Raw genomic sequence first — 27388 nt, 5'->3', positions numbered from 1 at the left:
GGTATAATTTCACTGTAGTATACTGAATAGCAATATATGATTTATAGTATTACTATATGAATATATATGTGTGTATAGGCATAGATTCACAATAGCAAACAATATGATTTGAATATAAAAATGGTATGTCCATATATGTCTGAATTTCACAATAAGAGGCAGACATGTGGAAAAATGTAATTTGTATTTGTATTGTTTAACGTTAATCTAAACTTTACAAACTGCAATTCACAACAAACAAACAATAACTTCGACACTGCAGATTCATGGCAACTTGTTAGGCCACAATATTACACAAAGGGGTGGAGGAAAGAGACTTTAGTTAAATGTTATCCATCTGTTCCCCTCAGGTGAGCATCCTCTACTCAAGGTTCAGAGTCCAGTAGAAGTTCACTGTTCCTGTCTCCTCAGACGCTAAATGCGCTCGGGTCACGGTTCTCTCTGCTATCGAGTAAAAGCTTTAAAACCCTACAACCACCGGCTCGTTAAAAGTTACACTAAGTTTATCCAACGTTCAGTGGGGTTGTACGTGACACCACATGGCTCCACAGGGCGGTCCGGGAGGCAAATGGCGGAACAATATAAAGTTTCATTTAGTGGAGATAGCCGCCCTTTTTCTCCTCACAGGTGAGACACACGGTGACTCTGCTGGTGGGGAAAAAGGCCAAAGATCAACGAGTTGCTCACCGGATTGTCAGGAGGAGGGTTCCGGCAGGATCCAGGTTTGTTAAAGGTCCACAAACGTGTCTTTTTGGGAGTGAGAGGACAGATGGACGAGTTCAAACTGGAGACCGGGACAAACAGCGCTGTCTCCGTGCTCTGCTGCCCTCCGTGGCTCCCATGGAAACCAAAAGGACGCTTTGCGGGGTGCGCGCCCCCAGGCAGGCAGGCGCGCTCCCGCTCCTGACGCACAGTGGAGTCACAGCCCCTTTAGAGTGGGGGTGAAGTAAGGTCAGTGTGAAGAAGTAATCAGAGTACTAAGAGGATGAGTGGTACAAGAGAATAGAGTATTTTACTAATAAAGTATTTTGGCTGGTTTAAGGTATTACATTACATTACATTTCATTTAGCTGACGCGTTTATCCAAAGGGACTTACAGTAAGTGCATTCAACCATGAGGGTACAGACCCAGAACAACAGGAATCAAGGGAGTACAATTTCAAAAAAACAAAAAGCAAACCTACAAAGTGCTATAATTAAGTGGCATTTATGTGCTACTAAAATGTTAGTTTCAAAATTGTATTCAAGGCATAGTCGGAAGAGGTGTGTTTTTAGTTTGCCGCAGAAGATGTGTAAACTTTCTGAAGTCCGGATGTCGATGGGGGGGCTCATTCCACCATTTAGGAGGTATATTGTGTTTCACATAATAAAAATGTAATATATGTTATTATATTTGCAAAGTGTGTAATGCTTTTAATCTTGGTATTTGACAGTGTTACTTTGCAGCATATACCTGTTTCAGATTCAATGTAATTTACTGATCTCTGGCATTATCTTTAGAAATTAATCTTATTCTTTGAAACATATCCATATTTATCAGAAAGGAAATAAATCAGATACAAAAAACACAGGATTATGTTCCCTCCAGATGTAGCCATGGAAAATAAGTCTCAAACGATTCAAACTGATTAAGCAACGCTAAATATATTTATTTTTTTCCTACAAAAAATCCAAAGATGGTCATGCTTTGTCAAATGTAGATAAATAAAATCCAGGATTCACAAGAGTGGAGGTATGGCAGCAACATTAATGTACCAGAAAAACTGTACTGGAATCACACAACGGATGTCTGTGTCTTTGGTGGGGGGTGTAAATACTGGAAAGTATGTCCAGAGACATTGTATAAAATCAAGCCTAATTGATTCCATGTTATGATCACAGAAATTTCAGTGAAAGCCCTTGTGTTTAAAGTTAAGTGGCCAAGAAAAAAGCATTTGTCGGTGTTACTATGCAATCACAAAAGAAACAACCGTCTTCCATTGAAACATTTTGTCGAACTTTCCTGTTGAATCAATGAAAGGATTTATGGGCATGTCCATCTGACAAGCTGTTCTCACGCCGCAGCTCAACACTGTACATACATGTTTCGAGTTAACTGACAAAAAGAGTGTATAAATGCTGACGTACAAACACTCAACAACCAATTTCTGGGTCCAGTACACATGGACTTCAGGTTTTTAAATACCTCATGGTCACCTGACCAAGTGAGAGGTTAACCAGTAAATAATGATTGGCTGAAAGACTGCGGTGGCCACAGTGATATAAAGGCGGAACTGGGGTTTGTTGCTTGGTCCAGTTCCCATGGTGTCGTGGGAGATAGAGGGAAGTATCTTCATTTTCAGAGATCGAACCTGCGGAGAAAGTAAAGGAGGTTTCAGAGAATCAGACTGATATAAATAACACAGAAGTTGGAAAGCTAACTGGTTTACTGTATAGTCTTCAATTCATTTATATGTCAGGAATTCGAGAAAAGACTGATACCACTCTCATGTCCCATGCTTAGCTTAGCATTAAGACTGAAAGCAAGGGTAAAAATCTAAAACTGGTTCTGCCTAAAGGAAACAAAGTCTGTATACCATCCTCTCTAAAGTTCCATTCAGCCTGAAATTGTGGCATTTATGAAGTTGTTCACTGCCTCAGTGTTTTAGCAACTGATCAAATTTGGCGTAATAATAAAAATCCTAACACTAGAGAATAATGGTAGGAGCTGATGGATTTTGGTGTTGCACAAGACATCATACAGTGTTTATATCTCACTTAGTTTACACAACTTATTACATTTGACACAAATATATTGATTTCAGTTGTGTGTGTATACATGTCTTTTCTTAGTGTGTAATAAATGGAAAAGAAAATACCACAGAAATAAGTAAATATCTGACCTACATAATACGGAATACAACCAATTATATTTATGTTGACAACCAGCTAATTTTCTAAACCATATTATGCAACAGAACATAAAATGGGGTTCATTAGTATGAACATAAAAGTTCATACTAATGTTCACTATGAAGTAGCATATTCTGAGTCATATTTGGTTGAGATGTAGCTGATGACATCAATCCGAACTCATAATACTTACTATGAAGAACATAAGGGCACATGAGGACCAGGCAAGGGCCACATAATACCCATCACTCCCAAACAGTAAGCCACACAACACTGTGAAGATCATCCTGGAGGGGGGGGGACACACACACAAATAACAACATTCACATCGTTTACATGGCTTTAGTTTAAAATGTCAATAGTTTAAAAACAAATCAAGATGTGTAACTCTTTTCTTTCAGCCTTTATCTGTTCTTTGTCAATAAAGAGTTATATATTAATTTGAAAATATTTGCATTTGCTATTTACCCGACATATTTGTATCCACTGTAGGCGATGAGGTCGAAGGTGGACAGGTCGCTGTGCACCGTCAGCAGGTACAAACTGAGAAGCATCACCAGCACCTCGATGATGATCCACACGAGGGCAGTGCTGGCACACAGCCCAAGAACCTCTGGACTGAACCTGCACACAAGGACAACACACATGGCTTGTTGAACTTCTTTGGAACAAACATATTAGTTTTGAGTCACAAAATATATGAGATGAGGAGGAGTTACTCACCTTTGCTGCATGCCGAGGGCCATTCCAGTAAGTAAAATATAGGTAATGAAAGCCATTGCTAAAAGACAAAAAGGGAAAAAGGTTAATTAATACAAAAATATTCAGCCAGCTAAAAATTAAATCAATGCGTTTTAAAAAATGTGTTTGTGCAGGAAACTTACTTGGGATGTAAAGATCAGGGGCATTTACATCTTGTCTTGGAGTCAGTGGAGTGTCCCGATGGTATCGAACTTCCCAGTCCTACAACAACCACACAAAGACAGTTTGAGACAGCCAGGAGACTCGAACACAGTTACATGCGTGTTGCTTTCTTTTGTGTATGTTGGATATTGTACTTTTCAGAGGAAAGCTGAAAAGTATTTACACAACACAGCAATAAAGGAAATAAAGCTACTACTACAGCAGGTTTGTCCGGTGTTATCTCATCAGTGGACAGCACTTTGTATTATTACACAATGGTTAAAGTAAAACAGGAGGCCACTCCGTTGCCAATTAAACCGATCTGATCTGAGATCTCACTTACAAAGAATTTATTCTGAATGACGGTGGAAATGTACCTGCATGCCATTATTAAGCATGTTGCGCAAGTACCCAGTAATTCTGGATGTTCCAAAAATGCCACTGTATGTTACATCATCAAAAACCAGTTCAGTTCGCCCAACCCTCATCATTAGAGTCAATTGACCATTGGTTTAGGTTATTACTTAGGACTTGTTGAAAACAACAAGAATACAGAATATCACCTTACTTAATCCTTTAGGTAAACACAGCCATGACATACTCTGTGCATACAAAGTAGCAAATAAGTATTAAGTATAAGCATTAGGGTAAATACATAGTTAGGAGTATTTAGGGTCAAACAGTCAAATCTATGTGACCCTGTTCTTAAGTTAGCAGTTTATACTCTGTGTGGTTTCTACATTATCAGGGCACAGAATGTTTGGAGTGTTGACTTCATTTCCAATCTGAAACTGAGTGTAGGAATTAATGGTTCTTTATTCTCTGGCAATCACGGCATCACTTTGTTCACACGTGAAGCTAAAACTGTGATTAAGTGGTTGGTTATCGAGTTTGAATTGTTTAAATTGTGATAAGGGGGTAAAAATATGACACATGATAAAATGATCAGTCAGTATTTAACTGTGTTAAATGTTTCGTGTTGTACCGTCTTGGGACAACGTCTGACAGAAGGAGTAGTGTTAGATTACCTGGTGTGTGTACGGGAACAGGAGGATCATAAGTTTCTTCAGTACGTATCTGGTATCAACGGCAAAGAAGTATTTCAGCTTGTTCACAGACACAAACCTGCTGAACTGAAAGGGAAGAGGAAGTGCAAACATCGAATTAACAAATGAGGAGCCACAGTCTGCCAAAGTTATTAAATCAATTGACTCATAGTCATATCTGAAGAAGGCTGTGCGCTTAGGATTATGTATTAGTTTGGCTTGACACCCAGTCTTTGTATCCTGAACCACCTGTGTATCAAAACTGCCAAACAAGTAGAACAGCATCCCTATTGTTTTCATCTGCCACCCATGAGTGATGAATTCATTTCTAAAGTTTTAGCTTTCAAAGAGGCCCTGGATGTAAATAACACCAGGAACAGGATCATGAAAGACAAGCTGAACAACAGAAAGTGTTATGTATCTCTCCTGAGTAGAGACTATGTTAATGTAAGAACACATCTGGTTCCTTGTGTGGAAAACCCTCAAATTATTACATTACATTTCATTCAGCTTACAATAAGTGCATTCAACCATGAGGGTACAAACCTAGAACAACAAGAAGCAAGAAAGTAAAAATTTTCTTTAAGAAAGCCAAACTACAGAGTGCCATAAGTAAGTTTTGTTTAAACTAGTATTTGTTTATTTTTTATTATGTTTAAACAAACTATGTTTAAACAAACAAAATAAAAAAGGCAGAAAAATGACACCTGCATGGGCTGCTGTATTTCAGATGACTCTAAACTCCTGTTTGGACCCAAATATGTTTTCACACTTTGAGGTGAAAAGACTTGAGCGGGGTCTGAATTCCTCTGAATGCAGTTATGGGTGTATTTAAACCCATATATACTACAATTTACCTATAATTAAGATAATTGGTGCAAACAATCCAATAAAAGGATAAAAAAGGTTAATGGTTTAAGTACAGTACATCATATGAATAGCGTGCCAGTTTCTCACCTCTTTGTTTACAATATCCTTTCCCGTGTTGGCTAAGGAGGAGCCGTACATCATTGCAGCATTGGCCATTGGGTCGGTAAACAGGTTGTTCCCTGCTGGATCTCCTTGCATCTCATTTGCAGGTCCCGCCATATTGTACCCCGGAGTTCTCATGGCTGGGGCTCCAGAGCTGGTGTCCTCAAACAGGACTGTTGGGGGACCTGCCCGACCTCTCTGTTTAGCTGCAGAAAGAATGGACACAAAAGGAGAAAATATAAGTATTCCTTTATTTGTCCCAAAATGAAGAAATTTGCAGAATTACAGCAGCAAGAGTCAAACGACATAAGCAAGTAATAAGTAACCGAGAGTACTTAAGTGTTGAGAAAATAAAATAATATTTAGAAATATGGAAAATGATGTATGTAATTAAACTACTGGAGGATGATGAAGTTACTAATTTGTTATCCACAATCTCAAATACAAACATTTACTTAAATCTACCCTAACTGGTTATTAAACTAATCCTAGCAGCTAAGATATATCATGTGATAGTGCGATGACTTAACACACACACGAAGAATCCTCACTGCTGTTCAACAACATTGTAAAGAATCAGGAATGTGATGCCGCTTCGGCTGTAATTGATCATAGGTCAGCAACAACTCAAGAAGCAAAGATTAAACTTATGTACGTCTCGATTGCGTTTGAAGCCAACTTTGGTGAAAACTTCTCAATTAACCTATTTTATTATTATAATCACTCATCTTGCTGTTATTTTTCATATTGAGGACAATATATTGTCTGTGCCAAAATGGAGCTGGAAATATGATATGAAAAACCCATTCTATGAGCAATATTTAGGTAGTTCCCCCAAAAAGTCCAAACTTTGTTCGCCCATATCTCCCTGAACTTTTGGTTCTTTGCTTTCTTGTATTACAACATCAGCATGATGTGGCCTAAAAGTGTGATGATTTGACACCGACTTACCCCAATGAAGCTCATACAGCTCACAAAGCTTATACATTTTCAAATGTTGGATATTTTTGAGGATGTAGTTTTGTAACACTTTTGTATTGCGTTGCATCACACAAGACCGGTTTGTTCTTTTCTTTTGAATATCTCATCCCTCCCATGTGCACTGCTGTGGAGGTGCATTAGGCATGTCAGTTGTTTGGATTCTTATCCATCACACACAAGCCTCATGAAGGTGTCTGATTGGTCCCATTTTCAATCTGTAGCCTTACACTGATCCAAAACATCCAACCAGAGTCACGGAGGACTTCAGTATCTTCAGAGACAAGGACAAGGAGTCCCCCCCGCATGTTGGACTGGACATACAGAACCCTGATCTCAACATGAACTATTACTACTGCACAGCTCTGCAGATGAGACGTGATAAGACTCATGGATGTGAGATTTGCTGAATCACTGGTGTATGAGTCGGTTGTATTACTTTGTGTCTGATTAACTGGGATGTTTTGATGAAACATCACCAGTCCGATGAGAGCACTGGTGCTCTGGGTGACTCCAGCTCCAGGGAGGAAATAGGAAGTCGCTGCTTTCAGCGGATAGTTTGCAAAAACTTTTTAGGAACGTTAACAGATGATTCACCGGTGATTCATCTGGACACTTACGTGCTGCTTGGTAAACATGATGTGGCAAGTCCATTGTACCCTTCGCTGACGTTAGCTGAAAGCGACAACAAAAAAAACAGTGACACGTTAGCAACAGTTCAGCTTATTATTGTCAAGCTAAGCTAACTTAATGTAGCTCCGTGGTGCTACATCCCAGCTAAACACTGACTCGAACCCGGCTCACATCACCCTTATGTCCAGTCTCGGTAGCTAACAAGCTAACCTTCACATTAACTTATCCGAAGGAGCCACTGCTGCTGCCAGTCAACGCAAGCTAACAAGGCGAGAAAGCTAACTTATCAACGGGATTCTTTCAGCTGAAGCTCCGCGTATAATGACAGACGACTCCCGAGCGTCAGAGAGAAGCGTGGTAAATGTAAAGATGGCTCGTTTAAATACAAATACGTGACGATCGTGCAGAAGGTACCGAGGATAAAGGAGCTCTTACCTACGCAGCTAACGTTGGTAGCTAGCTACGTGGCTATCAGACTGCTGGGGCTGATCCCACCCATTCGCTGCAGTGGGTTGACTTCACTGTGCCTGCGTGGCACAAACCATGTAGGTGTTCAAACACAGAGAGCTCAGATCCACCGAGAAACCGAGTCTTAACATCAGTGCTTCAGTTTGTCAACTCTGTTTATTAGATGTTTAATAGGCCACAACTTGAATACATCTGTGGGCAGACTATTAAAAGATCTATTAAAGTTAATAGATACAATCATTGCACTGTTTAAATACAGTAGATCACACAAAATGATGCATTGCTGGAGTTGAAATAAATGAGCCCTCACTTTTCATTTTGAAGTATAATTATCAAAAATGTTACCAGATAGGATACAGATCTGGGCCACTTCAGGCAAGGATGAGGCACTTCTGGTCTTATGATGCATGTGGGCCTAAGGTGGCATAGAGACCACAACTTCAAATGAAGAAAACACATGCAAATAGTAAAACCTCGTGCAAAGTAAGAGAACAACTTCACCAATTTGACCACACATGCCTTGCATAATTCCCCAAAATGTGATGAGCCTGGCTGAAATTCAATGCTTTGTGACGTTATTGAAGTCGGCTTCTCGTCAGCGGCGATGGTTCATCACTTGTTTCGTCCCCTGGAAACATTTCTGCTGTCGTTTTTGCAAATTTCCAGCATTTCTGAGTTTCTGCATCTCAGAAAGCGTGTTTCTGTATTTGCAAGTGTTGCGGTGGATGTGTCATCAAATGGATGAAGTTGTTATCTTAATTGGCACATGTTTTTTCTATTTGCATGTGTTTTCCTAATTTGTAGTGCATTGGACTCTCTCGCCCACCGTGGGATGCTACTTTATACTTAACTTCACCACAATTCAGAGAAAAATACTGTACTTTTAAATAATTTCATTTGTTGACATTTAAAGTCACTCAAATGTTGAGCTGATAAAATACAGTAAAAATACTTGATAGTGTATGTTAACACACAGAAGTGAATTATTTATATGTTTGCTATGTAATGTAATTATATTTAGCTATATTTGCAACTTTTACTTATTTTACTTGAAAAATTGTGTTGCTAATACTTCCACAACAATTTGACAGGACAATTTGAATCAGGATTTCCCCTTTTACTAATAAATTGATATATTCACAATTTAAAGGCGCTGTACAATCCCCTATAACAAGTTTGTATTATATTAAATTTTATTATATCTTATGTACCACACCATTTATAGTAAGAATACTGTACATGCATTATTATAGTAGTTATATTAATCCAATGTTATTTACTTGTAAAAAATAAATGCACACAGTATTTCAGAATTACCTCAATAAGTCAATACTAACTTAAAGTTCGACTATAGGACAACCAGTTCAGTCTCGGTACAGTGATGTTGAAAACTCTTTTGCTCAATCACACTAAGATAATTTGCCTAATGTACTTAACAGTGAATTGTCAAGGTATGAACTGCAACACCCACTCAACCAAATACATTTTATTGTGTGTGGCATCAGGATGCAGTTAAAAAAATGTGTGTGTGGGATGAGTGTGTGGGTGTTGTGGGTGTGGACGAGGATTTTTAGGGTGAGTAAACTGTAATGGAATCCAACCTATTAAGCTCAAACTGTAAAAAGTATGTGGGGAACATTTGTGGTAAGACAAAAAATAGATGAAGTAACCAGCAAAAAAAGTGAAGTAAACACAAAAATAATCCACGCTGTAAGAAGTAAATATACATAAATTGTATAACAATTTCATTCAGCAAAATGGGAATACGTGTAGAGCAGACTTTTTCTCTGATAAATGATAAAAGACAGAATAGGTGTATCATGTAGGTATCATCAGAGAGAGGGAAAAAATGGTGGTCAACATGTTGTAGCATATCACGATCAGAGACATAGCGAGAGTGTCATCATTGAATTCCTGAAGCTTGAGTCATCACAGACTCACCTTTATCCCAGTTTCCATTTAAACCATCCGGCATGTATGTCCTGATGGTTACAGGGTGTGATATTTGACACTCAGCACTTCAATGGCTCAAGGAGCAGCAGGTATAGCCTTTGTAAAGTGACATACTCCTGACAGTTTCGGTTTTCGTTCACTGTGTCTATTTTCATTCATAGATTACTTAGTAACCCAAGGTACAGCGTTTCAAATAGGTCATTGATCTGCAGGGGTTTTATCACGTTTAACTCCCAAAAGGGGACTTTCTTGGGTTGACTTTTCAATTAACTTGGGGCTTATTGACAATCCATATTCCCCGGAGTAGCATTCACTGTAACATGAGACATTGGTCAGCAGCCAGGAGAAACCAGCCTTTGCCGGGAACTGTGTCCCCAGGGACTGCAAGGTCAGCAGCCGTCGACGGACTAAGCTCGCCAATTCTACGCGTGCAGTTTTTTGAATCTTTACTAGGAGCTATATTGTGCCTGCAAGTAAAAAACAGTCGTTGGAACGGATGGAGAATTAAATGAGCCGCATGCCTGACTCATCTCCACAGGCATGCATGCATATTGATGTGGTTTACAAAGTGAGAGTGGCTGCCAAAACCCTAAACACAATTAGGCACATGCACCCAACTTTGGCTAAACTTTATGATCCATTGGGTAACTGTAGTGTAAACTTCATACAACCTTGGAAGTGATTCATATGGAAGACATAGTAGTATTCAAGTAACATTTTTATGTCCCTTCTGTTTTTCAAATAATAATAGATTTAATTGTAATCAGACTTTACAGCTATAATGAATGAAATAATAGTTTTATGTTAAAAGGGTATTGGATCATTTTTTTCTCAAATATAGTCACCTTAATGTTATATAATATTTAATATCACTTTCACTAATTTCCCATTAATATGGCTATTAGAAGTTTACTATATAATAAACAGTACAATATACATGTTTTCATTATAGCAAGATAAGATCCAACATCAATATGAAAATGACCAATTGTAATTTGGCTGAACTTAAAAGTAATAAATAGTTCATTAATTTGCTTATAAAAGATTTGTTGATTTCAATTAATTCTCGTACAATATTTAACAGTGTACATTTAAAGATAGTAAATTGATTTTGGCAGCAGCACATGAGTTTACTGAGTGATATAAAGTTAAATGACGTTTAATTGATAAATAAAAATGTTGACAATCCCCAATAAGGACTGGAAAAAATGTATATTTGAAACCATAAAGAGCCATAAACCAGAGTAAAAGAGTAAAGAGTAAACTAATAAAATAAAGTGACATTTTCAACAGTAAGAAACACTATTAAAACAGGTGTAGTGTGATCCACTTCCTATTAGCTGGTTGGAATTATAATATAAAGGAAAAGTATTGTTTTCAAACTGCGATATTTAGTGTAACACAATATATCATATGTGACATCACTTCCACTGGGGTAGGAAGCAGCAGTCATATTTCCACGGGTGAAAACAGAAGTACAAACCATTGTGGGGCCATGAGGTGAGGCTGTGCGAGGAATCCCTTGTGTTACTCTCAGGAGGAAACTCTCACCAAATATGGTCAACAACGTCACGAGGCACGTGGTCATATTCGTGAGAGATTCCAGACAGCACTATTTCCAGTAATGGCAGGGGGGCGTGGCAAAACTACGGTCCCGCTTTAAGAGTTTACAACTTCGCGATCGTCTCCAGACCTTGTCTTCAAGACGCGTGACTCACGAGCAGGATAAGTTCTGAGAGGGGTTTGAGGACTTTTACGCACGATTGGAAAGGAGGGCGAGGACATTTCTTCTTCCTTGTCCCCCCGTGAGGACGAAGCCGTTTGGACTCTACCGATTTACCGCAAGAAGGTGGGCTTGCCCGGAGTTTGAATTGACACACGAGACTCAACTCGAAAGTATTTTTTTTTGTGTGTGAAGCTTGAAGGGTCGAACATCCACAGCCGGGATCGATTTGAGCCTCATTTCACCGGACCGAGGATCTAACTGAGAGGATGTATCGAAACTTTGGGAACGAGGGACGAGGCAACCCGCCGTACACAGGCGCAGAGTCCAACACTGGATCCCCGGGAGGCAGCAGCACGTCCACCACACAGGAGCAGGTACGTCCATCCAGCCAGGAGACACTTCACATGAACATGTCATGAATGAAAACTGTTCAACTTTATAAAAATATGTGAACTTTAAGTTAGAATGTCACAGTAAACAATGTAATACTGTTACCACCGGCCACTTCTGTGTGTTGTGTGTAGTTGATAGATATATGTACTTACTAATCCCACATTTTTTAATTATTTAAGCAACAATTAAAATGTTTTAATCAAAATAACATGATAATATACTGTGATTGTGTAATAACAAGTTTAACTCATTATATATATATATATATATATATATGAACATTATAATGATCATCTTCATCATTCATCTTGATAACGTTTGATCTGTGCTTTTTTCCCAGAAGTACGTCATGGCAGGCAACGGTCAGTTCGTGCCAAGCCTCAATGCCATCACAACCAGCCAGGACCTCCAGTGGCTGGTCCAGCCCGCCCTCATGCATCCACCGGGCCCTTCAAGATCACCAGTGCCCCCTTACCCAACCCTGTCGGGGGCACGGCCCCTAGGTCCACTACATTCCCTGTCCCACCGATTCAGACCGGGCGTGATCAGAGCTGCTGCCAGCCCCATGGGTTCGACGAGGCGCAGGAACGATGAACATGTGAGAAAGTAGTGAGATAATATAGACTGAAACTTAATGAGTAATATGAGAAACCAATGACACATTCTGAAGAGAAACAGGTGATGAGGGGTTTTTGTTTGTTCTGTTTAAAACATTATTGTCAATAACAGAATATGAAAGGGCGCTTTCACTTGAGGGGGGCACAGATACCAATGTGTGGAGAGAAGCTCAGTCATTTCTGTGTAAGTGGTGTGTAATATATTGGTCATGCCTTGTGACACTAGTATTACATTTTGTATAGACTTGTACATTAGATTAATAGCTTTTGGAATAAGAAGATAATTGTTATTTAATACCTCATTTAAATTAGTCATTTTGACTCTAGGGGCGAATGCACTTTGTTTGTGTTCTTTTTCTGTGTTTACTTTGAGTTGATATTGACTCAGTAAAATTATCACCTGTGACGCACTGTTTGCAATGTTCTGCTGTGTGTTAGCAGAGCAGTGTAACTTGTCAGAGGAGGTTAATAGGGTAGTTAAAACAGAGCCCAATACAACACCTGTAGAAATATAATTTTGGGGTTTCTTCAGACACACGTTGGCACACATCCCTCTTGCAATCGTGTTTCTGGAGAGGTAATTTCATGGTACAGGAAGTGGACAGTCACGTGACTCACAGGGGCAAGTCATTTTCGGTGACTCACAGCCGAGTCATAGCTGAAGTGTGAGGGTGACTCATCATCTCAGAAGGGCGGGAAATATGGGATGAGCGGTAATTATTCAGTAGGCCGCTGGATGAAGTCAGAGTGAGGGTGTTACATGGGCACAAAGGCTCAGACATTTCAAAACCTTTCAGCCGCCATGACTGTGGTGACTCACAGCACACACATGGTGGTAGTATTTCTCCTTTGTCATGTGGCCGGCAGGGTGGACCCTCAGCGCGTCTCACTGTACCTTTGATATTCTGAGTTTCGGCTACAGAATCTACACTTAAAACATTATATTGGGCCTTGAGTTTATCTTTCATTTCACTGTGTCAGAATAACATGCTCAATGTTCTTTTCTCTTTGTCATCAAAGTTATCCCAGGAAGAGGTGGAGAGACGCAGAATAAGAAGGGAGCGGAACAAACAGGCTGCGGCAAAATGTCGCAATCGCCGACGGGAGCTCACGGACACGCTGCAAAGTGTGAGTGAACATTGTACAAAATGCTGTAACATTAAAACGTTAGAGAGAAGCTATTGGTCTCTGTAAGTCATGAGTACACATTTTAATGTGTCTGTCTTTCTCTGTTTTTTTTTTCTCTGCTGCAGGAGACTGACCAGCTGGAAGATGAAAAGTCTGTGTTACAGAAGGAAATTGCTGAATTAGAAAAGCAGAAAGAAAAGCTTGAGCTGGTTCTAGAAGCTCACCGTCCCATCTGTAAATTAGAGTCCTCTGATTCCGATTCTGAGCCGGGTCCATCAGTTTCCTCTTTGTTGGGCATCAAAATAGAGCCAAAAGACTTCAGCACACCTGTATCTCAATTTTCAATGAAGACAGAGAGACCCAGACCAAAGATAACCATCCCGACCAGGCCGGCCCCATCCTCTGCCTCTGCTGTTGTCACTGAATCCGAATCCCTCCACACCCCGGTTCTCACATCTACTCCCTCACTGACACCATTCACAGCAGCTATGGTTTTCACCTATCCCTCTGCCTCCATAGACCCCAACGCCTCCACCACATCCCATGCTGCATCACTTCAAGGAAATGTCCGTCCCTCTCATGTCCCGCAGACCTGTGGGGTAGCTCATCGTCGCAGCAGCAGCAGCGGCGACCAATCGGATCACTCCCTGCACTCGCCGACCATCATCACACTGTGATTGGCGACACCATGATCCTGATGAAACACTAATGTTTGTGTGTGTGTTTTTGTGTGTGTGTGTCACAAAAAAGGATCTCTGGGAAACCGGACAGCAATGACAATGATGATTATGATAACCATTTCCAAATGATTTCATCACTTTAGAGAGTTGATTCTGTACTTAGATAACATGCAATTTAGCGGCATTATCAGGAGATGAATGTTACACTCTTTTTAGATTTGATATAAATATACAGACTTTATATTTCTAACTTTTAGAGCTATAGAATGACTATGTTTGAAAGAGTTTTTTATGATGAAAGAATTGCATACAATATATATTCACATAAGGTTTATAAGCGGCCTATTAATAACTGTGATAACACCATCAAATAATATATTAAACTAATATCCATATAAACTAATTATACGCATGTATAATGTTGCGTTTAATGATTTGTAACATGGTTACGTCATGTTGTGTAACACTTTATTATGTCCTCTAAGGAAAATAGAGTACTGACAAATAAATGGGTCTTATTTTATATGAACCTTTTTAAGAATGCTAAAATAGTCTATGCAAACTATTGACCACTAAGGCTGGGCCATAGGAGTTAATACCGATTTCATAATCATGTATTTATTTTTGAGAGTGTAATATATATTTTTTGGTCATGTTTCTGTTTTCTCTGGTAGATGAGTTGTTTGGATGGGCAGTGCCTTAATTTTTATGTCGAAGCTACTACTTTACAGAAAATAAATAAAGAACAAGTGTTCATAGCTGTGTGGAGATTGTCATGATATGAAATTTAAAAAACTCTCAAACCACAGGGTGAGAAGGCTGAAATGCAACATAATTAATTTGATTCAGAATGGATCACTGGTAAAAACCAGTGATCTCTAAAACAATTGATGAACCCAAACTGGAATATGAATAATGTAGATAGGAAATGCATCAATGAACCCATTTGTTTTTATAACTGATTGTTTCATGCATGTAATCAAGCATTGATTGAAATTGAAATCATCAATTAATGAAAACAGAAAAAACAAGACATGTTAAAGTCAAAACATTTGGCTTTAACTCTGAGAAATTATATTTGGCTTAAATTTTGTGACTATTGACAAACGGTGGCCTCTTTACTGAATCCGAGCGTTTGTCAGCGTTGCAGCCACCAAACACTCTGATGATTCTATGTGCCCATCAACTGTGAGCACTGAATTCACTGCTACTCAGTTTTCCTAGCTAAAAGGGGGTTAGAGAGTGAGATGGCAGGAGTTGGATTGAGAGCTAGAGATCATGTGAGCGGGGGGGATCTGTGTATGCTGCTGTCACAGGCCGTCTGTGCATCACTAAGTGGGTAAAAGCATTACTGCCTTCTTCAGCTCCACAGACTAAAAATAAAACTGATGAACATCCATAAAGTCAGTCTGTGTGACATAAAGGGAGCATCAATCACGCATAGATGGTTCAGACATGAAGGTCAGAACAACAAGTGCAGAAAAATCAATCCTTCGCTCTGTGTCATATGAATTTCAACGCTTGTTTCGGCAAAGTCAAGCACGCAAAGAAAAAGGCCAGAACAGCACAGAGTGTCATACCAACTGTATTTAAAGCTCTCCAATGCACTACGAGTACGAGCATAGCCCACCAATAAAAACAGCTAACGACAAAATAAAACCTTTTTCTAATCCATGTGCAGCAGCTATGAATTAAACTGAGATCGGTTAGTAATGCTAGTTCATACAGATGAATCAAGATAAAGAATTGCTCAAAGTTAGGAAAGTTAAGGTCCCTATAATGATACAGGGTAAATACAAAGCATGAGATACAGAGGATAAATCAGACTAATGCAAAACTGAAACAAACTGTGATATGCTAATTAAAACATCAACAACAACAAGGTAGTAAAAACATGTCCTACGAGTGACTTTAAAGAGCTGGGCTTGAAGAGAATAGAATAGAAATCATTCAAACTTGTAGACCTTCCAGTTTGATAAAAAGAGTTTCCGGTTGGATTTTTATAAAAGTGTCAGCACTTACTCGGTTCGGCTCTGAGCGAAGGTCCATGGACATTTATCGTGTCTTAACAAGTGTGCTGGCTCTCTAGCACGTTACATTACCAGCAGCGACCCCGCCTGCAGTAAACCTGAAGGGCCTTCAACATCAGGCTGCTTCACAGGCCTGTACAATGTGTCACAATCATCATGCACATATGGCACTCCAATCCTGTCCTGAGGAAGAGAGTGCATCAAATATTACACATTATTGGGCATCTAGCAAAAAGCAAATATCAAATAGTGTTCTTTTTTTCTTTATCAACACGCATAAATGTCAGTGCTATTGGAATTAGGACTTGATATGGCTCAAAACTGGATTGAAATGAATCTTTGATTGAAAGATCCATGGTAACGCTGTCCAGTGCAATAGAAAAAAGGCTTCTACCAGTGTAGGCTAGTCCAGTGCATGAGATAAATTTATATTTGTGACCCACATTTTTGGTCCCATTTTTTTTTCTTCCAACAACAGACCACTGAAAAGGGAATTCCCCCCTCCCCCCCCAAAAAAAACAGACATGTCTTTAGAAAAACACTGTAAAATGTAGATACATTATCATCTTGCAAACATCTATTAAATGTCTTTGTAAAGTCCTAAAAATGTCTCTAGTGAAGAATCTTCTTTGTCCAGTGGCACACATATCACTTTTCTGCAGCATCCAGGAGGCCCTCATGCTTTTTTGCACCAATTTACTTTGTATTGTCTGGCAGAGCTTCTGTCTGTGTGACACATCCGTCGTCAGTCATCCGGTGAGCACACCAGGTGAAGCTGGTCCGGGCTCCCCACGCTGCCCGTGCTCGAGCTCCCGTCCCCCAGGTCCCGGGCCACCATGCAGGGCAGGTTGAGCTCGGTGGAGCCGCCGGGGCTGGAGTCGCTCCGGCTGACGCACTCCTCCTCCAGCACCAGGCACAGCTCCTTCAGGTCCAGGTTCTCCTTCACCAGGCCGTCCTGCATGCGCTCCAGGTCGGCGAGCTTTTTCAAGTAACCGCCCAGGTCCTCCCGCATCACCTTGGCGGCGTGGTGCCCGAACAGCTGCCACTCCCGGGCCAGCTTCTTCACCTTGAGCCGGTCGTCGTCCAGGAAGCAGCACAGGTCCCGCAGCTCCACGTTCTCCTCCTGCAGCCGCTGGTTGATGGTTTTAAGTTCCCTGATCTCCAGGAGGTGTCCCTGCAGCTGTTTATTTACCTCCTTGATCAGCCGGCCTCGCTGGATGAGCGCGGAGATTTTCTCGGACTCCTCTTTACGCAGCCGGCTCACCAGCTCCTCTTTGGAGCAAGCCAGCAAATCCTCGTCAGACATCTTTGACAGCTCTCTGTTTATTATCTCACCCTCGCTGCCCATTTTCTATGAATAAAAAAAACCTACACCTACAGATGGAACCTGAGAATCTATAAAAAGCGATGAGATGGCGATGCCTCACTGCTCAGTCTTCATCACCACATCCTCCTCTTCATCTCCAGGCGGTGTTTGGTGGATGGCATGTAGCGTATACGCGATCCCTCACAGCACCGGAGGCCAAACCCAGGCAGAAACATGTGATTTCTCTATTTTGATGCTTCTCTTCCCTGCGCCGCTGCCTCTGTGCTGCTCTTGCGCAGAAGCCAGTGTCTGCTCTTAACGAGGTCGCGGATGAAAACGCACCACGAACCCTCATTAATGTCAATCTGTCATCCTCTCAGCAGCAGGCTGCGTTCTCCAGCAGGCCTCCAGGAATACTACTGTCCTTGTTTTACCTCCTCGAGCAGGATCCAGTCGCCTTGTGGGGGGTTTGTCGTGCTACAAAGGCCCCCGTCGATCCACGGAGGCTTAATCCAGCTGCCTCGGACGCACACCCTGCAGATGTTGTGTGTTTTTTTTTACGTCGCTGGCATCGCCTCATCCGGCTGCGCTGCGCTCTGCTCCTCCGCTGAATGAACACACTCCCCCGGTGGCTACAGGGACGAGTCCGTGTGGTGCAGCAGCTTCTCCCCTTCGTCCCTTCTTAATCGTGTTGTTGTTCCGAGCGTGCCATTGTTTTAGATCAAAATAAACAAAACAAATCACAATCCAACGCAGCCCTTCAAAATAGAAGCACCGCCACTGCTCATCCTCTGGGGCTGGACTGTTACCACAACGATGTCCGACTCCAACACTTTCACGGCTCTGATTCCAAGTCAAGCTGCAAAAGGACCGGATGTGTATTTATATGGCTTTCACAATAAAAGCACCACCTTATTCAAGTTTAACATTGAAAAGGAGGACGTGCTGTAAAATTTATTATGAGAAAGTGTTTAAGTGAAAAACAGAACAATTATTTATCTTAGTTTCTATTTTAATCGAATATATGAAGCTGTTTTGTCATATTCAGCAACACTTTAGCTTTTATTTTGTCTGATCTTACCGGAAGCTGCACTTTTCACGACGATCCCTGTCTTGACGCGTTTCGCTGACAGCAATCAGAGATATTTGTGGTTTCCTCTGAGGTTTCCAGTGGCTCTTCCACACACCCAACTGATGGCATGGCGGTGAAAAGACGCAAACTGTTGTGACAGCTCTGCGATCAGGCTGAGCTGACTCCATCCATACGAGACACACTGTGGAAACACAAAGATGTTAGGATGGAGATCTGCTTCATGTGCGGCCTCAGTTAGGAGCTTGTGCGCCCCCATATGGATTTAAAAACACATATTTACCCCCAATATGCAAATATATCACAACAACACGGATATACTCAGTTTATAAAGGAAATGAGCAGGAAAGGGCAAATTGAAGCCACTTCCTCTGGGGTGCTCCCATCCTTCAAATATAACCAGTTCTATGTAAACATGAGACACACAAGCATCCTCTGTGTATAGAAATGTGTGGGATACAGTTGGCTACAGTGATACCGGAGTGACTCCTGGATATGCTGCTTTCTATTAAAAGCACACTGGTGGAAAGTGTGACTGGAACCCTTTCCCCCCCGCGGCTTTATTCTAAAGAATTTGAAGATCTGCTCCATGTTCCTCCAGTGAAGAACTTGTTTTTCCATTTGGATTCAAAACATGGGATTACCCATCATAGAGTTAAAGCACAAAGGGGGATGCATAGGAAATAGGAAAGGCCTACTTCCTCTGAAGTTTTCTCATCCTAAAATACTATAATACTACTATTGGTTCTCTGTCCCCACATGTTTGCAAACACATAACCATCCTGTATGTCTTTCTTTGATCAGAAAGTTGTGGGATACAGTAGGCTTCAACCTTCCATTAGGGACTCCTGGATGAACTGCTTTCCTTTCAAACACCACTGTCGGAAAGTGTGACTGCAGCCTTTTTTATTTTTTTTCCACGGGTTTATGCTGAGGCATTCAGCCACATCCTTCCGCCCTCTGTCCCACCTCCATTGTTTCACTGAGGCCACAACAATGCAGGGTGTTAACTGTGCAAGGGGGGAGCCGGGGCTGGAATCAGGGTGTCATGTGAGGTTATAGACGTGGATGTGCGGCGAGGGATCCGACAAAAAGACATGTTGACGAGGTCGTTTTCTGCCATGTTTTGGGTTTTGAAGGACACATGCAGAAGCACAGAAAGGGAGGGTGCGCAGGGGGATTTACTGGGGATTTATTCAGATTAATCGCCGGAGGAAAGGAGAGCAGATTGTGTAAATGCAGGCAAAGCACATGTATGCTGGAGGGGCCTGGTGCTCGCACAGAGGAGCCTATCTCTGATCTGACAGTGACACAGTGTAAATGCTGAAATGAAAGGCCAGAGATCAACAATTGAGTCCATTCAAATGTGCCGGTGTAACTTGAGTCCTTAGATAATCACCTATTGTTATTTGATTTTTGTGCTGCTTGTGATGCCTCACTTACTTTGAACTTACCGACAGGATTTGGGTCTGTTGTAAATCGATAGGTCCCAATTGTGTACTCATTTAAAGTTATTGTATACTTAGATAGTCATTATATACAACCAGCTTTGTGTAAAGCACCATGTTTGGTTTCAGGGGTGTGGGGTGTGTTTGTGTGAGGGGGGTGGGATACAATTAAGATAAATGAAGAAACATAAAAGTCGAAATAAATGAAAATAAACATCAATAAATCAAACTAACTACACAATAACAACATAAAATCTGTAGATTATGAATAATGAATAGCAATATAAAGTATTCTTTATTTATGGACTTACCCTAATGTATGTCAGATGCTGTTAATCAATCGTTTAACTTTTGATTATGCAATTCACTGCTGATGATAAACAATAGTATATGACTTTCGAAAATAAAACTCATGATAGACTTTTGTTAAACATTAAGGAACATAACAATTAAAAAATGCTATAAAATAGGTTCATTGCAGCCCGGAGGACAATAAACAAAGTCATTATCTAAAATATAAAATATGGAATAATTTAATTCTAAAGGTGATATTGTTGGTACACACATTATGGTAAAATAACAGACAAAATAAAGAAATGAATAGTACAATGAAATAATAATTTAATTGTACACAGTCATATTTTTGCTGTGTGATCAAGAGGTTATGTAAGAGCAGTATTGGAGGAATTTGTCAGATCTTAGCAATACGCAGAAATACTCTATAGAAGTAATGATGCAGCCCATGTTTTATTTTAAGAACCCCCAAAATCCAAGTTCTGATTATGCAGAGTGGCCTATTTCCACACAATATATAAATTATTATTTGAATATGGGATTGATGCATCAAAATGTACATCAGTGATATCATCACTTCACTTTGAAACTAATGATTTTAAATCCTTTACATGTATTTATTAATAAAGTCTTATTTTAACTTCCAGTAACACATCCCAATTCACTTGTTGATAAAAATGTTGTGTCTATAATTTGAAACTGCATATTAAGTATAAGTTCAACTAACTAATTATCAAATGTTTACATATTTAGGGCCCGAGCACTGACAGGCACTGACAGACTGTGAAATTGAAAGGATCATTATTTTAATCTTTTTCAGGCAGATTAATTGGCTTTTTGAGGGCTTTAACATGCTCAATTACCAAAATTTGCAGAATATTAGAAATTGCAGAAAATGTACTTTTCCTTGGTTTTCGAACTGCGCACACTTCCTGCACAGAAGCGAACTGCGCACATCCTGCGCAGAAGCGGACTGCACAGGATTCATTTAATTTAAATTTAATTTTACTTCATTTATTTATCATTTCAATTTCTCTTTATTTTGTTATTAAATTTAAATAGTTTAAGATATTGTGCAATAATGTGGTTGAAGTTTTGCCATATTTAGGGGTTCAGAATCTTGCCAAGGACACTTAAGCATGCAGATGGGGAAGAGTGGGGATTGAACCCAACCTTCTTGCTGGAGAACGACCACTCTACCCACTAGGCCAAACGATAATGGATAACATTACAATACATTACATTACATTACATTACATGATAACCTTCTCATTCCCATCAGAAACTAAGCACAGGAAGAAGATGGACACATTATTTAGTTTGTGTGTGTGTCTGTGTCATTCTATGCTTTTTTTGATTCAAATTTCAGAGAAAATGTGTATTTTCTACTTTACTACTTATATTTGACAGCCTTACTTAAAAGTGACATATTTATATTTTTGGATTTGAGATACTGGATGATTTAACATGCTTTAAAAAACTATTGTTAGAGAATAACCCAGTAGTTTCACAACCTTGGCTTCTGACGCCTTACAAGAATCAGTGTGGGACACATTTAATTTAATATAATTCTGAAAATGCATGCAAAACCTATTGGTTTATATTTATCTTTGGATTTTAATGAAGTCAACTGAGAACAGAGAAGTACTAGTACTACAGTATGTTAGTAAATGTACTGCGTCGAGGGCTGTGACGTCACCAAACCGGAAGTAGCTGCTAGACACCTCCTGCTGTTGACATTGCGGAGCCCCGATGCTACATGACAACAGCGTGTATCCGCGTGTTCGAGTTTTGAATAGAAACCTCAAAGACCCGAGTTCTCTCCTCTTCACTCCGCCATGTGCATTAGTTCCTGACTGGCCGTGTCATTGTGTGGTTGTCACTTCAGCCTGTGCCGTTCACGTTGCTCTGCAGCTAGCACAGCAGGCTAATTTCCTGTAGAGGAAGTTAGCTCCTTACAGAGTCATGGAGAGCCAATTTAAACCGAGCTAATAGAATTAAACGATAAACCCCGTGGTGTTTAGTTTCAACTCTAGTTAGGACGACGCTCTGAACAAGGTAATATATCAGTATGGTGTTTGTGTGAGTGTCAGATGATTGTTGATGGCTGCCTGAGCTAAAACACTTGATGTGAATCCCCACCTGACGTCTCTTCTTTCCCTGTGTCCCCGCAGATGGCAGTGGAGCTGGATGTGTTCGTGGGTAACACCACCATCATGGACGAGGAGGTCTATCAGCTCTGGTTGGATGGACACACAGGTAGGAGTCTCAGCTTGGACCTGTAGGGTCACAACGTGCTTCACGGGGGTGTGAATGTTATGATGAATATGCAACTACTGAGTGCTGTACAAGATTCAAGAATTTAGATTTTCATTCCAAAACATGTGGTAGGGAGGGAAAGAAACCTGAGGCCCAGTAAACAGAAATGACCTTGAACACCAGGATCTAAAAACTTAAGCGGAAGCAGTAAATAAATACAGTGAAATGAAAACAATAGAATCTCAAACTACAGGTTAAAGACAATGCAAACAAGTATTGATACATATAAGTATGAATATTCAAGTGTTGTACATAAGAGAGTCTCTGGTGTGTTGGTGTTGAACTTGAGCTGTTTTTCTTAGATATGGTAAGCAATCCAAGATTATAAACAGGATAGGAAATAAAGAAGCAATGATGCTGCCACACCTGAGGCCTGAAGTGATGGTTTCATAACTTCCGGCCTCTAAAAAAAGGTAGAATTAATCAATCTGATTCATTGATAAATTATCAAAAGGGATTCACAAGCCGAATGTTAGTAGCCACTAATTCAATGCATCAAATTTAGGAAAGTAAAAGTCTTCTCGGAGAGCAAGTTCCTCTCTAAAGCCTCATGCCCTATTCCGCCATCCGGATCTGCTCCAACATTGAATGGGTTCTATCTCAGGTCATGTCCCACTTGTCCAGTTTCATGGAAATTATTTTAGTAGTTTTTGATTAATCCCGCTGACAGACAGACAAACAGTGGGAACAGACAAACAGAGGGAACAGACAGGGATAACCGTAAAACATGAACTCCTTGATGGAGGAAACAAATTGGTAAGCAAATAATGCAACTGCAGCATCTACCTCCTTCCCATTCTACATCCTTCACATTAGTAGCAGCAAATGTAAAAAGTGAAGGTGCAGTCGTAATTTATGCCATCATAATATTCATCCAACACCAGTAGCTACAATAGTTCAAGTTATTAAATATAATATTTTTTCCAACAGTGAATGATGCAGTCAAGGTACGGATGGAGGGAGGAGTGCTGGAGGAGTGTGAGGCGAGCGCAGATGTTCTGATGAGCGACACCATGGACCAGTACAGGACTTTCCAGATGTGCGAGCGTCTGCTGCACAGTCCAACCAAACTAGCCAATCAGCTCCTGTTCCAGATCCCTCCGCATCGACAGGCCATCCTCATAGAGAGGTGCAGTGATGGTGCTCTCATGTATCATGTGCTATGTGACTGCATTATATATGTTTCCTTACATTGCAGATAAGAGCATATTCCTACAGATTTTAACGTTCCTTTGTGTTTTTTTGTTTAGATACTATGCTTTTGATGATGTGTTTGTCCGTGAGGTCCTCGGAAAGAAACTCTCTAAAGGAACCAAAAAAGACTTAGACGACGTCAGTGCCAAGACAGGTGTGACACTGAAGAGCTGCAGACGACAGGTAAACACATTCTCAGTTCTCCTTTTATCAGGTTTAAAGATTTGCAGTGCTCCATATTGCAGCTATGTCGATTTCATTTCAGTCCCGAAACATTGATTAAGTCATAGTTGGGGTCTACAACTCACCTCGTTGTAGTTGTTCTAGAATTGCTTGCTGTGAATGTAAAATGAGCTGATTTTAAATTTTTTCTTTCAGTTTGACAACTTCAAACGGGTTTTCAAAGTAGTGGAAGAGCTGAAGGGGCGCCTGGTGGAGAACATACGTCAGCATTTTCTTCTCTCTGACAAGCTTTCAAGGTAATGAGTGAGAAGAACAGAGCACAAGACTTGCCTCAGGTTCGCTTTACTAAATATTGGTATTGCTTCAGATCTGGCGCCTGCACTACGAGGCAGGATTTGTGGTTAGCGAGGTAACTTCAGGTTAAACCCTGAGCATCAGTCTTAAATGAAGCTGGTTCACTTTTTACCGTGGTAACATTTGGTGCACTTCTAACCTGCAGATTTAGCTGTAACTGACTTAATCTCCAGGTATCAGTGTGTTTCTTCTCTTATAAAATTAAGAACGTTATTCATGGTTGTGATGATGTTTGAAATAAACAACTCTGCTTCTTGGCTGGAAGCTGCATTGAGTAAAACCCAGGATTATCTGAGCCAGTTAATAACCCCAACTGTTCTATGGGACGGCTGATGTGAGGCTCAGTGAGGCCACTTAACAAAAACAAAGCTTGAATATGTTAAAGTTGCTTTGTAGTGCAGGCTCCTAGTTTTCTGATGAATCACTACATGATTTTGACAAAATACCTCGTCAAGGCTCATGTTCAGTTTTAACCCAAATCCACAAAGTTCTACCTGATGTTCTTGTTTCAAATTCCTATGATGTCTCTCCTGCTTGTTTCAGGGATTACGCCGCCATCGTTTTCTTTGCCAACAATCGCTTTGAGACGGGGAAAAGAAAGCTAATGTTCCTCACTTTCCAGGATTTTGCTTTCTGCGGTGGGCAGCTTATCAACAACTGGACCGTCGGGGCCGTGGGTGAGCGATAATGTTGTTTTTTTTGGCTATTTTTGCCGACCTACGATATTTGTGGCACGTAGACCATTTTTTAAACATGATTTAAATTGACCTTTACTGGGTTGTCTTAGTTTGAGGGCTACAGAGTGATCAAATGTCAGTGATAAAATTAAGAACTAAAATTGAAGGTAAACCTTTAAAGCTATGTGACAGAATTTAAAGTGAATGTCTCAGTTGAGAACAACAGGTACGCTCTCTGTGTTGGTCATGCATGTTGAAAAAGGAACCGCTACAGCAGTGCCTCTGTCAGTGAGGCCCACTGACCACCAGAGGTCCTCCAGGTTTAACTGGTCCATATTAGATCGAGGAGGAATTTCAAATTTGTAAGTTACATATTGAGAAAGGGAAAAAGGTTTACTGGAATTAGCAGGATCAGAAAAATGACATAATAATTCAAATAGAGTAGTAAATCAAGATAATAGTAATAAGTTAAAATACCCATTGGGCTGATTAAAACTGTGTCCTGACTTGAATTTTCTTTGTAGATAACATGGTGGAAGACATGGACGTCGATCTTGATAAAGAGTTTTTACAGGAGCTGAAGGAACTGAAGATTTTAATCGCAGACAAAGATCTGCTTGATCAACACAAAAGGTGACTGAAACCGAACGACCTAGATCATTTATGCTGAGTGCTGAAAAATGAACTAGTTTTATTTCTCATTTCTCTGTTGTCTCTCTTCAGTCTGGTGTGTACAGCTCTCAGAGGAAAGACTAAAGCTTTTAATGAGATGGAGGCTAATTTCAAGGTGAGGAAGATAATTATGTAATTGCTCATTAGCTTCCACAGTAAAACCAGAAACAGTATTAAAAAATAATTTGATCTTTTTCTAGAATCTTTCCAGAGGCCTTGTCAACATCGCGGCCAAGTTAACGAACACGAAAGACGTCAGAGATTTCTTCATTGATCTTGTGGAGAAGGTTTGTGCGTTTTCAAAAATGTAGTTTCACATGTGTTGTAAGCAAAGGCCGGCCATCCAACCCAAGTTTTTTCGGAGGCCGGGGCCAACTTTAAAGTCTGCCTTTTGAGACCGTGTGATGTAACGTCTCCTCCCCTCCCCTCCTCTCCTCCTCCAGTTTATTGAGCCGTGCCGTTCGGACCGATGGACAGCTGCGGATATGAGACTCTACCTCACTCACTACACAAACTCTGCGCACATACTCGACACATTCAAGTGAGTCAATGTGCTTTTATTCTGCAAAAACATATCAGCCAGAACATGGCACCGACCCTGCCAATGTAATCAACTCCCCAGGGGGCGACATAAGCTAAAAATACAGCCATGATTTTGTAGAGAGTTTTGGGATAATTAACCAATAACTGAAAAAGGTCATACACCTTGGCAGTCAGTGAACATTGCTCCAACATAAAGTCTGTGTTTTCAAAATCCTCTCAAATATTGACGTCTGAATTCTACCAGTGGGTGCCTCCCTATCATGCCCCCGATTTCTTAAACTGTAGTTACCTTGTTTCTCATGCAAACACTCAGGAATGTAGTTTAGGGTTTACACAGCTCTGCACCACTACATGCTCAACAAAGACATATTCATAGAAAGAAGGATCGACCCCCCCTCATTACTCAGAGTGAACAAAGATTGCCTCATTTACCCTCTTCATCCAGATTTCACAATTGCAGTTTGTCATAAGACTCGGTGCCTCGTTGACTGCCATTCTGATCTCTTTCTTTTTGTTTCCTGCTCCTCAGACACCAGCTTGTGTGGGACAGATACATGGGCGTCATCAAAAGCTGTATCTTCAAAATGTATCACGACTGAATCCTATTCGTTACCGCTCTCTCCGCTCTACTCACTGCTATTCGTCTGGTTCATCTGGTTTTATCTTGGCCCTCCGGTTTCTGCTTTCTCTGTTCGCTGATGAATTGTTTTTCTTGAGCTCTGTTATCGCTTTTGGCCTCCGAGCTTGCTTTCCTACTTCCCCCCCCGAAGTGTCTGTAAATTTGGTTTCTAAATAAAATGGACGTATCGACGTCACAATGGCATTCTGTTTTATGTTATCGTTTAAAACGTCTTTCTGTTTTATGTCATAATATAGATAAAATACCTGT

At 40.5% G+C, this 27388-nt stretch overlaps 4 protein-coding genes across 7 annotated transcripts; 2 read left to right on the top strand and 2 right to left on the bottom strand.

The window, feature by feature from the left end:
- Positions 1–1628: 1628 nt before the first annotated feature.
- yif1a (Yip1 interacting factor homolog A (S. cerevisiae)) lies at positions 1629–8002 on the bottom strand. 3 transcript variants are annotated; one of them, XM_062393836.1, is made up of 9 exons: positions 7860–8002; positions 7412–7466; positions 5799–6019; positions 4824–4928; positions 3777–3855; positions 3616–3673; positions 3361–3516; positions 3086–3179; positions 1629–2351 (listed from the first exon to the last, which is right to left on the bottom strand). In XM_062393836.1, the coding sequence occupies exons 2-9, from the start codon at positions 7443–7445 to the stop codon at positions 2193–2195; spliced, it is 906 nt and encodes a 301-aa protein (XP_062249820.1). In that variant the 5' UTR covers positions 7446–7466; positions 7860–8002; the 3' UTR covers positions 1629–2192. The 3 variants fall into 3 exon arrangements, with proteins under 3 accessions (XP_062249820.1, XP_062249823.1, XP_062249821.1); XM_062393839.1 differs by having other exon boundaries at positions 7864–7904; XM_062393837.1 differs by lacking the exon at positions 7860–8002 and adding an exon at positions 7635–7805.
- Positions 8003–11519: 3517 nt separating this feature from the next.
- Positions 11520–15147, top strand: fosl1a (FOS like 1, AP-1 transcription factor subunit a). Of its 2 annotated transcripts, none has more exons than XM_062393810.1 (4): positions 11520–11945; positions 12308–12562; positions 13602–13709; positions 13835–15147. In XM_062393810.1, exons 1-4 carry the CDS (start codon positions 11838–11840, stop codon positions 14384–14386), a joined length of 1023 nt encoding a protein of 340 aa, XP_062249794.1. In that variant the 5' UTR covers positions 11520–11837; the 3' UTR covers positions 14387–15147. The 2 variants fall into 2 exon arrangements, with proteins under 2 accessions (XP_062249794.1, XP_062249793.1); XM_062393809.1 differs by having other exon boundaries at positions 11521–11945; positions 12305–12562.
- Positions 15148–15322: 175 nt separating this feature from the next.
- ccdc85b (coiled-coil domain containing 85B) lies at positions 15323–18550 on the bottom strand. Its single transcript, XM_062393812.1, has one exon. It carries the CDS (start codon positions 17765–17767, stop codon positions 17165–17167), a length of 603 nt encoding a protein of 200 aa, XP_062249796.1. The 5' UTR covers positions 17768–18550; the 3' UTR covers positions 15323–17164.
- Positions 18551–22271: 3721 nt separating this feature from the next.
- On the top strand, positions 22272–27322 carry fibpa (fibroblast growth factor (acidic) intracellular binding protein a). The gene is made up of 11 exons (XM_062394203.1): positions 22272–22615; positions 22732–22816; positions 23807–24005; positions 24127–24253; positions 24449–24549; positions 25151–25284; positions 25809–25917; positions 26008–26071; positions 26157–26243; positions 26400–26497; positions 27029–27322. The coding sequence occupies exons 2-11, from the start codon at positions 22732–22734 to the stop codon at positions 27096–27098; spliced, it is 1074 nt and encodes a 357-aa protein (XP_062250187.1). The 5' UTR covers positions 22272–22615; the 3' UTR covers positions 27099–27322.
- The last annotated feature ends 66 nt before the right edge of the window (positions 27323–27388 follow it).

Source organism: Platichthys flesus, chromosome 8 (assembly GCF_949316205.1).
Source record: "Platichthys flesus chromosome 8, fPlaFle2.1, whole genome shotgun sequence".
Taxonomy (NCBI): Eukaryota; Metazoa; Chordata; class Actinopteri; order Pleuronectiformes; family Pleuronectidae; genus Platichthys; species Platichthys flesus.
The sequence above is the reverse complement of the archived record's forward strand: the minus strand, read 5'-3'. Positions and strand labels throughout refer to the sequence as shown.

What these genes read in the sequence shown, in the direction of transcription:
- yif1a (XM_062393836.1), bottom strand. Translation starts at nt 7,445, where the DNA reads ATGGACTTGCCACATCATGTTTACCAAGCAGCAC. An exon ending in TCATGTTTACCAAGCAGCAC is followed by an intron (nt 6,020 to 7,411) that starts GTAAGTGTCCAG and finishes TTCTTTCTGCAG; the next exon opens with CTAAACAGAGAGGTCGGGCA. An exon ending in CCCTGATCTTTACATCCCAA is followed by an intron (nt 3,674 to 3,776) that starts GTAAGTTTCCTG and finishes TTTGTCTTTTAG; the next exon opens with CAATGGCTTTCATTACCTAT.
- fosl1a (XM_062393809.1), top strand. Translation starts at nt 11,838, where the DNA reads ATGTATCGAAACTTTGGGAACGAGGGACGAGGCAACCCGCCGTACACA. An exon ending in GGCGCAGGAACGATGAACAT is followed by an intron (nt 12,563 to 13,601) that starts GTGAGAAAGTAG and finishes TTGTCATCAAAG; the next exon opens with TTATCCCAGGAAGAGGTGGA. An exon ending in TCACGGACACGCTGCAAAGT is followed by an intron (nt 13,710 to 13,834) that starts GTGAGTGAACAT and finishes TCTCTGCTGCAG; the next exon opens with GAGACTGACCAGCTGGAAGA.
- ccdc85b (XM_062393812.1), bottom strand. Translation starts at nt 17,767, where the DNA reads ATGGGCAGCGAGGGTGAGATAATAAACAGAGAGCTGTCAAAGATGTCT.
- fibpa (XM_062394203.1), top strand. Translation starts at nt 22,732, where the DNA reads ATGGCAGTGGAGCTGGATGTGTTCGTGGGTAACACCACCATCATGGAC. An exon ending in CTGGTTGGATGGACACACAG is followed by an intron (nt 22,817 to 23,806) that starts GTAGGAGTCTCA and finishes TTTTTCCAACAG; the next exon opens with TGAATGATGCAGTCAAGGTA. An exon ending in TGAAGAGCTGCAGACGACAG is followed by an intron (nt 24,254 to 24,448) that starts GTAAACACATTC and finishes TTTTTCTTTCAG; the next exon opens with TTTGACAACTTCAAACGGGT.